The sequence below is a fragment of the Zerene cesonia genome, chromosome 13, assembly GCF_012273895.1.
Source record: "Zerene cesonia ecotype Mississippi chromosome 13, Zerene_cesonia_1.1, whole genome shotgun sequence".
Classification (NCBI taxonomy): Eukaryota; Metazoa; Arthropoda; class Insecta; order Lepidoptera; family Pieridae; genus Zerene; species Zerene cesonia.
This window is the reverse complement of record NC_052114.1, coordinates 2,820,865-2,832,511: the sequence shown is the minus strand read 5'-3', so window position 1 is coordinate 2,832,511 and position 11,647 is coordinate 2,820,865. Positions and strand designations below refer to the sequence as shown.

Below are 11,647 nucleotides of genomic sequence, written 5' to 3'. Positions count from 1 at the left end.
TCAGGTATTCCGAGAATTCATCACCTCTTTCAATACTTGCATTAATTAATGTCTGTAGGCCACGATCAACAGTAACTGTTTCACTTTCGGTCAAATGTTTATTACAAATAAAGCACAACTCGGACATTTCTATTACAAACACAAAACTGCACAAATTGTTTGAAAATACAAGCAATGTGTATCCTACGTGATCTTACTACGAAAGAATGCTTGAGACTAATACTATTCTATCTAGATTCTAGCAAGGCCCTTCAAAAAAGAATTAGGTATACGAACGTCGCCACGTGGACAATGGAATAGCAGACAGATGTTGCTCAAGGCCGTACGGTCATATAAAATGAGGGACTGGTTTTTTTTACGAGTTTATATTTTTACAACTGTATAATATGTATGTATACGCTACGAAAGTAAATATTTTTACTTATACTATCGTTCTGTAAAGTATATTACGGTAATTGACATGCATATTATGAAGAATACAACTTTTTCAAGATTTTGCATCGCTGTATCTTCGAAATGGTGATTCTTAGGAAAAAATGTGTAGGAACAAATTTTATAGATAATTGCATGATGAATCATTTTTGTATAATTTTATTGATAATTGACAAATTGTGTATAATAGGGTTCCCAACAATCATGCTAATTTTTAGGAAGGTGCGAATTAATGTAACCTTACCCCTATTTTTTATGCTAACATCTTATAAGAATTTATAACGGGGAAGATTTGGGTATCGATTTTTTATTCGTACAGAAAATTATAACTAATGTATTTTTATATTTCTTTTTTGCATCATTTAATTGGTGACTTTAGGGAATTATCCTATGAAAAGTTATTGAATTGATTCCAATCATTATTCTAAGTTTAGTCTGCAAGCTAAGTCCTGAAAAAGCTTAGACATTAAGGTAATTTTGAAATTCCTGAACTGGGTCATTTAAAGAAGTATCACTATTAAAGGATTACTATTCTAGTTCAAAATACGCACCAAATTAGAGAATTAAATGAATGCACACGTAGAAGTCTAACAAAATACATAAATCATTACAGCAAGACCCGATGTCACATCGAATTATCGAGAAGCGGCGTCGGGACAGAATGAACAACTGTCTCGCGGACCTCTCCAGGCTGATACCACCGGAATATCTGAAGAAAGGCCGCGGCCGAGTTGAAAAGACTGAAATCATTGAAATGGCTATCCGCCACCTCAAGTTCCTACAAGAACGTGTTAATGGTACGTACCAAGTATTAGAATAAAATTATTCTATTTCTACTATTATTTTTATAAGGATAGTATATTCTTCTAAGTTTAAGAAGATAAGGTACTAATAACGCCTTTCGTTTTACGGTTATGTAAATTTTGCTTTTCATCTAAGTTACCGTATATGTGTCATGTCTCCGCAATAGGCATATTTAATGCAATAATAATGTTTCATATATGATACTTAAAAGAACGTTTACACAAATAAATTGCGCAGTTTATCTTATGGGGATTTCAAAGAAATTAATAAAGATAATAGTATGTAACATAGTTCTCTATGGAACTATCATCGCTCTTGCCAAATGTTGTTTCGATTACGCAGCAAGACTAGTTTCAATAATGAGTAATATTAATGTCATCTATACATTTGAACAACGTATAAGAACGCAGTTTTTGTATTGAATGATATAAGATAGTAATGGTTTGACATTGTGACCTTTACTTTTAAATTTAATAAAGTCCTTAGTTACATATAATACTCGGCAAAAAAGTTTGTTTTCGGATTTCAATATTATTAAAACTAACGACTCTAAGAATTGGATTCGATGTCACAAATCAATCAAGATTTGTACTTATAAAATCGGCAATTGACTTTAATAGACGATAGCTATAAATATATTACACTAATAAATATCAAAATCATTATTGATATTTAGTAGGTAAATTTTTATCGATTCTATTTCAAGCGATTCGCTTCCATACAAGCTTCCATTGATAAATATAGATTTTGTTTTAAGATTAATACCGTGGAACGTAGATAATGTTAACAAATCCGAGTGTACGTAACAACTTGTACTAACAAGCAGTTATATTACGGGTGGTCGTACTGAAGGGGGGTATAACCGCGAGTTGGTCAGAAGGTGAAGGCTGGTTGTTTATAGCGGCCGAGCGGCAAGCGGTGGAGGACTTCAAGGCGGGGTACGGGGACGCGCTGGGCGAGGCCGTGCGTTTCCTAGTCGAGGTGCAGGGCTTCGGTCCAGCGGATGGCCTCTGCGTCCAGCTAGCTGCGCATTTGCAGAGGCATTGCGATGTTGTTACTAAGGGTAAGTACATAACGTTAGGAATCCCTCCTATTGGGTTATTTTAGGCAAACATCTCATCAAGCTCGTTAATGTAATTAGATGTCATCCATAAAAAAATACAATACATCATTAAAGGGAAGGGTCACTGAAATGCGACTTTGGGTGACGAGAGACAGGGGGGGATTAATAGCTTTGTGATGTGGCATGTTAAAGATACAAAATTAAAAAAAAAATCGAACATGATTTAAATTATGGGGGAGGGGTCACAAAAACCTTAAATTCACGAGACGTTATTTATGGATGGCGCTTTAGATTTTTTATATTAAGACCGGCTAAGTCCGGATCCCGTAGGAATATCGGAATAAAAAGTTGCCTATGTGTTATTCCTGTTGTCCAGCTATCTACGTACACAAATTTCATTGCAGTCGGTTCAGTAGTTTTTGCGTGAAAGAGTAACCAACATACACATACACATACATCCATTCTCACAAATTTTTGCATTAATAATATTACTAGCTGCGCCCCGCGGTTTCATCCGCGTAAGGCCGTATCCCGTAGGAATATCGGGATAAAATGTTGCCTATATGTTATTCCGGTTGTCCAGCTGTCTACGTACCAAATTTCATTGCAATCGGTCATTGGTTCAGTAGTTTTTGTGTGAAAGAGTAGCAAACGCATTTATAATTCGCATTTATAATATTAGTAGGAAGTAGGATAGGATACTAGGATAGGATTTAAAAAAAAGTTGCAACTTAAATAAAGTGGCAGATCAGCACCTCGACATTGTCCACATGACGATCACGCAAAATTAAATGGAAATAGGTATGAAGAGATATGTAATTATGTAGTCGACTACTACAAACTACAACTAAGAAATTAAAGATATATCGCTCATGGGAAATACTAACGGTATTCATTTATAATAATATTTTGTTGCCTTCTGTTCTTTTATAAAGGAATAAATGGATTAGGGATGAAAACTGATTGGTGATGCAACGTTTTAAAAAATGTATTATAAAATAAAGATCACATTTCTACATAATAGTCTTGTGCCTTAATCTGATAAAAGAAGCCAAAAATAAATGACTTTAATATAACGACACCGATAAGGCAACTTTATTAACACGAACAATGGTTTTACAAAAAAATGTAGAATGATATTTTGCTACTCTTTGTCCTTTAAGAACCCTAAGGCAAATTTTGTAATTAAAATTTTAATAAAGATTTCATAAACGTCTGAAGTGAAAGCTAAACCTTAGCTAAAGTAATTAACTTAAAATACAAACAATCAAAAAATAAAGAAGAACATCTATTCTCTTATAAAATAAGATGTTTTATAAATAGTATCTAAGTTCAACCGTTATAAATATATAGCTGTTGTGTATTCTACGCTATCTGCAATATTTAACAATTAAAAGAAAAAAACGAAAGGATTAGTAACCGACTTTCAGTGGGACTTATATATTTTACTTCTATAGTCGAATGTTGCAAAATTAGACGAGCGTGTTTAATTTTATTTACACAATTTGATCCACCACAGCACCTGGAGACAGAACGAGCCGAATCTACGACATTTATCATCAGTCCATCATCATTTAAGTTAGCTAAGCTTGTATTATACCGAACCCATAATACTCTTATACCAATAACATTAACATGTCCCAACTTCCAACAACAGGCGAAACGTTACCCCGGGACAAGGCGCGATCCCACCCCGGATCCTCATCAGAGACCACCAGCTCGTCCAGCAGTTCCCACAGCTACGCGGTGAAGGGCGTCATACAGCAGCCGGAGCCGCCGCCAGCCTTCCCGAGGGAACCCTTTGAGCCGGAGAGGACAGTGGAACCGAGTTACCCCATGGAGTGTGATAGAGGTTTGTATTTATATTGATGCTCGGATCTGGCTGAGCTGCATTACTCTTATTATGAAAATTGTGAAATTGAGGTTGAATTTGAAGTCTTTCAAATTAAATAGGAATAGATTTCAGTACACCCTAAGTTTTACCTACCTTACTCGACTCCGCCCGGATGGTCTTTTATCGTAATTGAAATAATATGAACTATCCCATCTTTTATGTTGGATCAAAATGCACATTGTGTGCAAATTTGATTAAAATCGGTTGAGTAGTTTCGGAGTCATACGACATGACATGTGATTTATACATATTAAGATGATGATGGTGATGATGAAGCAATAGTATTTTATTTAATGAGTTGTTCCTATGTACACATGAAAACGAGAGAATTCGTTTTCATATGTGTTTTCGTTCGATTCTCCATTAGTCACGATCTAATTTTTTCTATATCTTTTTGTTACTTATATTCCATAATATTCATTACAGTGTTAGTCGCCCCGGCGCCTCTCGTGAGTACAGAGGCGGCCGAGCCAGAGCCTCTACCGCTGGACGGAAGGTTGAAACGAGAACCCACTCTGAGGAAGATTCGCAAACCCGAACACGGAGAGGACTATCTACATTCCTACAAGTTCAAGAACTCGATAGAGAGGAGGTTTTCTCGATCGCAAGACTCGGAGGTGAGTTTTTTGGGGTACGGGGGGTTTAATGTGGTCCTTGGTAGGGGATTTGGAAAATAGAATTCGGATGGGGCTTTGAATTCATTGCTGGTATTATACTATACTGTGTTACATAATATTTTATTAGTTATATTATGTAGTATGTTATTTAATAATACTATCATGATGGGTCTAATGTTGGTTAATCGATGGTAAAGCATGATAAGTATGTTTTTTAATCTTAATTGTTGTCAATATTTGCTTTTTTATGTTTTTATTACTTGCCATTTGCTTTCGTTTAGATGTTGAATGATATCCGTTGCTTAACAGCATACCATACTTTTTAGGCATAAATGCTATAACTTTCTCTTGTGATTATTTGTCAATTAAATTGACTATTTCATTATTGTCCAATACCAATGAAACGAATGAATTAACTTCATCAAATTTTTAATTTGGATGTAAAGATTTTTCCCATTCATATAGAACAAGACACTGCTATTTATTTACGATTGCGGCTAACACCGGTGCCCGGTACAGGCGGGAATATACAACCAGCCGAGAGATAGCTGACTTTGGTTGAGGTAAAACGCAACCAAGCGAGTAACCTTGCCGATAGATTAATAAAAAAATAAACACCTACATACATGTATAGAATGCTAGCAAGATCCTGAAGACTCATTAATTTAGATTTATTTGTTATTTATATGAAATTATTAGAAGCTTTAAACTTTTAAGAATTGTTTTCCTGCAAAAGTATAATATGTAAAAAATATTTTCTTGAAAGTTAATATAATTATCATAGTATGATATTGCGGAAAAATATAAATGAATTATAATGTTTTTCAAACACAAAATTCCTCGTTTTATAAGACGTATTTTTTTAAATTAATTTACCTATATGATTAATTCTAATTGACACATGTAAACTATTTATGCGTAATAATATTGAAAATGAAGTTTCGAATACTTCCGCGACTTGTATATGAATTAACATTACCTACAAATATAAAATATGATTAACATTACCCGACCAGAAAGGGTTCTTTTTACTGCCATTACTAAATATATAATATAAAATACTGACAGTATTTTATAGAGGCCATGCAACAGTTCACCTGAGCTGATTATCTTCCCACTGAGCTTGTCTCGTTAGCCTTACCAGCTTTAAGTAGCTTAAGATACTTAACTACTTCAGTATACTTTCCACGTGTACTTTTTCTACCCTTTAACGAAATAAAAATTAAAAAAAAAAATTCAATTGCAAATTTTTATGTCTAAGATCTCATTTTATGGCTGTCAATTGTATTAGGGTTCCGCAATGGACATATTTTGATATTCATTAAAGATTTTTTAAAATAATTAATAAAAATTCACAATTATTTAAGCCGAGTTTACCAGTCAGACATCGGATGACTTCAGTGTTAGGGTTGGCACTCGTGAGTTGTGCAATTGGTACATTGGTACTTAGGACTGAATTCTGATAGTTGCATATTTTTTTTTATTTTTTTTTTACATTGATTTTTTAATATATTTTTATGCATATATATATCTATTCCCAGTTCGCAGGCGCAGAATCGATTCTATTCGTAAAGTTAAATCGTATAGTATATAATATTATGTAATCACACACGTCAGGTCAGGTCGTGTGCAAAAGCTAGTATTTCTGTAGCTGCACTGCCAAGTCTCAACAGAATCCGTTAAATGGTTTTCGCGTGAAAGTAACAAACATACATAAATCAATCCTCACTAGCTTTCGTATTTGTTTGCATACTGGCTCTTCAAAGGAAAAAAACAGTCCGGGGTTTTTCGAATGGGATGCGATGGGATTTCCGAAATAAAAACTAACATAATATTATCCGGTCTCAAACTGTCTCTGTTCCAAATTTCATTCAAACCGGCTCAATAATTCCTGAGATAAGCGCGTTCAAGCGAGCAAACAAACTTTACAGCTTTATATATTACCAGCCGCTCGTCCTAGCTCCTAGACCTGGTTTCAAAAAAAAAATAATAATTTTTCAAATCGCTCCCATTATTTTCGGAGCCTGAATCAATAGAAACAATCAAATAAGTCTTTCCTTGTGTATAATAACATTACTGTTGATAAATATTGATTTCGTAGCATATGATATAAAATCAATAGGATTAATTATAATACAAACATTTGTTCCAAAGAGCAAATGTTTAACAAAGCACTCACATAAGCACGCCGGGCAGGCGGGTGCGCACGCGCACACCAAGGCGTACTCGCACAAGCGGCGGCGCGCCGCCAAGCCCGCGCCCTCCACCTCCACCTCCGCCTCGGGCTCCACTGAGGACGCGAGGGACACTTCGCCGCAGGTATATAACTCATCATATCATGGATGGAGACAACCCTGTACTCCATGAAAAGAAAAAATGTACAGTTTGTCCCACCAATGGTGTACTATGGATGGTACTTATTGTTTTGCATTCGCTCATTACATAAAAAATTATTAAACAAAATAAAAACGTCATACAAAATTGCTCTTATTTCATTCTTTCTTTAACTCTTTGTTTACAGCTCTGGCTTGGCACAGCCAGCATAACATATTTGCTAAATCTGGGCATTGTATCTATGAAAACATAATCATTATTCGTTCGTGTGCACATAGAGTTGTTTATTAATTATTTATGTGATAAAAAATGCGTCGGGGATTTTATGAATTTTTAAGCATATATAAAACTAGAAGTTCAATTGAGCATATATGTATAAACACCAGCGCCCGAACACCTGTACAGTGTAACTTTATTTTTAACTTTAAATTGATATTAATTTCAGGACACGTCGAGTGAGTCTCCCCACCACCACCAGTACGACAAGCCGCCGCCGCCGACGCAGTTTGTGCCCGTGTTCGCACTTAACGCACTAGGTATTTAAATATTTGCGAAATCAGTAATATTCCAGTAATTTATTTAATAAGTAAAAATCTTTTACTAACATTAAATGGCATTATTTTTATGACTTCTTCTCGGTTTAACCCAAGTGAAGCTGTGCGATGTAATCCCTAGTAATTTATACAATAGCAATCCATTATTAAACATTACGAAAATTGTATTTGAAGAACGGCTGAACGGACTTTAATGATTTTTTTGCTTTGTGGGATTTACATCCACCTGGAAATACTTATTGTAAAAAATTTGAAAACTCACAAAACGGGCGCACCCGGATAGATCAGCTAGTTACATTAAACATTAATTATACTTCCAGGTAAATACTACGTTCCGTTAAGCGTTGACTACGCATGTCTGTCGCGACACCTCGGCCCGTATGACATACTTGACGCACGCGCAGTCCACCTGTCGGCGCCATTGCATCCTGTCACTATACACGTCAACTTCCAGCCGTGCCTCAACTATCACGTGAAGAGAGAACCGAATGAGAGGGACTGGAGGCCCGTATAAAATATAATGTGTGTTAAATGTTATCAAAATAAATCTGAGTGTTGTTAATTAATTGCTAAAGCCAAAACTTTTGTTTAGTCTGTATGAAATTGTGTGACGTTTTAAACGTCATATGTAAAGTTTTTGTTGATAATAGTTTGTTTTTGTGTGGTATTGTGTATTTTTGCGAAAATTTAAATCGAACATTACGTATTACATATAAATGGATACCCTTCTTGAAAGTTAAATTAAGCTTTTGGCTTTAGCTATATTTTAATTTAAACGGGAAATATTTCTAAAAACAAAATATATGTTATTAAAAGCTGATTACACTATTCAAATTACAATAAAAAAAGAAGGAAATAATATTTTATGAACAATGGTGAGTGCGTGAAACCAATACATTTCCCAGAAAGACAACGTTATTATTGTATACACCAACAGGTTAAAGTTTACTTAAACTTTATGGATAAATTAAATTAATTATATATGTATCTATTACTATTAACGTTTCGATTTTAAATTGGCAGCTAAAATTGCTGGCCCATAACAAAATTATTATAAATAAACTGTAAATTGTTTTATATTATCTATCCAATAAAAAAATTGTATAACTAAATCCTGTTCTTTGTGGAAAGCGTAAGATAACTGTAAATGCCTATTTTATATTACGGATTTAAGGTGTCTAAAATAAAATGTAAATTGAACTGACAAAATAAGTTTAAGTGGTGATTATGCATATATACGTACATATTTACTTAAATATATATATTTTTGTTATAATATTCGGTGAGTTTGAAGAAAAGACTGCATAAGACTTGGCGGGGCGACGTTCGGTGTTCTAGTTCCGGCTGTGATAATAAGAATGTACCTAGTCAAGATCTCTGGTGATGCTTGGCATATAATTTTTCGAACATTATTTTGTTATAAGACTAAGCGTTAGTTTATAGATGTTTAATATATTAAGATGTATTGAAAATTATCTGAGACATTTCTTTTTTGTTGATGGCAATATTCAATTTATATACTGTATTCATTACGGGTGTTATTGTTTAACATTGTTGTAATTGACGGAATGATGGAGAATTAGTTTGTGGGGCAATTTTTTATAAAAATCGCGAGAAGTACAAACTGATTGCTAGTGAAATGTAATTCGGTTAATTTTGAAACCGAGGAACACGAAGCGTTATTTTATCATTGCAATTAAGCAGTGTTAATCTGGCCATTGTAAAAAATGGCAACCCATGTGTAATTGAATTCAAGCGACAAATTGGATTAACGTTATGTTAGTATCTGTATAATTTAATTCGGAATTGACTAATCATTGGCCAGTGTTTTGTTTTATTCGAATTTCGAAAAAACTGACTAAAGATTGATTGTGTGTTTAAACAGATATTATTTAATAGTAAAAATGTAGTTTAACAAGATTTTTCTCTGTTTTAAATGTATCCAGTGAATTAAAAAGATGTTATTGTTATGTATAGAATTAAAAATATTCAAATCAATAAATTTTGTTTTATTTGCAAATTGACCTGCATGCAGGTAGGTATTATAAAAAAAGTAAGGGAAGCAGATTGTAAATACCTACCAAATACCTGAGGTTATCACTGTTTTCGCGAATGAATTGCCATACCAGCTTCCACTTACCATTAGTACAATAATATTATTGCTGATTGTGTGCTACCCACCTGGACAGTTGGCATTCGATATAACCTGCGTCTACCTCCCGTTGTAGTTTGTCACATCAAACAATTAATAATTACTGATATGTTCAGCAATCATTGAATGTAGCCAGTAAAATAATTAACAAGATGTGTACAAAATACAAATTACCACACTATATGAGGGAAAAATTAAATAATAAAAAGATCGTTTGGAAAGCCTTTGATATTTCCACAGATAATACTGTACAGTCGTATTACTAATGGCTAGTTATATAGAGTTTGATTTTAAGATTTTTGTATGTAATTGCGGGCAAACGAGCTGGTGGTTGGCCTGATGGTAAGCGTTCACCACCGCCAATGAACATTTGCAGAGATAGGGACGCTACAAATGCGTTTTCAAGGGGTAAGGAGGATGGATTGACGACGGGAATGAAGGATTGGAGAAGATAAAGATACAGCTCTCCAGCTCCAGCACTCACCGACCGAAACACAGTAACAAGCTACTAACATATGCCGAAACATATACATAAACAAATTTTCTTCAGAAAATAGTAACAGAGGTTTTTATCGATGGTTTTTCACTACTTTTTATTGTATTTAGAGTAACGAAAAAGAAATTACAGAAACTTATAATTTCAATACGCGTAGGTGGTTTGTGACTTTAGTTGTTTACTGTATGCAATGACAGGAGACTAATAGTTTATTAAAAAATCCGACTCTTGTTCTCCTGCATTCAAGTTTAAAATGAATTATTATTGTTATTTTGTTATAAAAATTCTGATTTTCCAAATGATAAAAAATATGAAAGTATTTTTTAAGTAGCTATTGTCTGTGTGGTGCAGGAAGGGATGAAAGGAAAGGCATTTTATTCAAACGAAGATTTATGTAATTAATTATCATAACATCTTTTATTCTATATTATTATTTTAAATTTTACATGCTTACTTCAAACATTAAGAAAGAAATAATCAATATTTAACATCTGGATAATATACAGCTCTATTTTATGATCCACTTAAGAGTTTAAAAATTATATAATTGCAAAATATTCCATTGTTATAATGTCTTAAAAATAATCGACAGAAGACAACTCGGTAAGTGGGAAGAAAACTATCCTCAAAATTGACAATACGCAAACATTATCAAGTGATTTTAATAATTGTTAACAAAATATATGTAGCTTTTTGCTTAAACATTAATTATTTTTAATATTTACATTTACAGACAGTTTTCTACTGAATGATATTTTAAAAAAATTATCACAAAGATTTCATCTAATAATAATCTACGAGACGTTAAAGTGCATATAAATTCAAAATTAAAGCAACCAATAACACACATAGTCATAAACTTTTGTATTATACGTTAATTGAAAAGAGGTGTTCCATGAAATCAAGTTTAAATAAATAAAATTACTTTTTGTTGGAAAACGATTGTCCTAGCTAAAAAGCTTTCAAATTAGTACAATACTATCAATAGAACACGAAAATAAATGTATACTAAAGATATTCCAGTAAATAATGCTAAAGTAATTAAAATACCAAATAAATATGGCAACACGGTTAAAAGGAGTCTTAACAAAATGCACTTTAACTTGAAGGGAATAAGCGACAAATTTACAATCTATTCGACAACCAGTTAAAATATATACAATTATTTTTCTTTTTCTCATGTCAAAGTCGACCTCGAAAATCATTAACACTTCATATTACACCAAATTCCGCTAAAATAGCTTTCTGTACAAAAAATATATAAATCGTGAATTACATAGTAAAATAGCTAAATCATTTTC

The 11,647-nt window shown here is 33.3% G+C and overlaps 1 protein-coding gene across 6 annotated transcripts in view; it reads left to right on the top strand.

The window, feature by feature from the left end:
- LOC119831169 (transcription factor cwo) overlaps window positions 1-9,388 on the top strand; it is a 29,550-nt gene extending 20,162 nt beyond the window's left edge. For 2 of the 6 annotated variants that reach the window (XM_038354443.1, XM_038354444.1), the window contains exons 3-9: window positions 1,046-1,229; window positions 2,138-2,299; window positions 3,957-4,151; window positions 4,620-4,810; window positions 6,965-7,129; window positions 7,590-7,680; window positions 8,019-9,388. In XM_038354443.1, the coding sequence (XP_038210371.1) occupies window positions 1,046-1,229; window positions 2,138-2,299; window positions 3,957-4,151; window positions 4,620-4,810; window positions 6,965-7,129; window positions 7,590-7,680; window positions 8,019-8,212 (1,182 nt within the window). In that variant the 3' untranslated portion in view covers window positions 8,213-9,388. The remainder of the gene's footprint in view (window positions 1-1,045; window positions 1,230-2,137; window positions 2,300-3,956; window positions 4,152-4,619; window positions 4,811-6,964; window positions 7,130-7,589; window positions 7,681-8,018) is intronic. The other 4 variants (XM_038354446.1, XM_038354448.1, XM_038354445.1 and 1 more) reach the window with 3 other exon arrangements.
- Window positions 9,389-11,647: the final 2,259 nt, after the last annotated feature.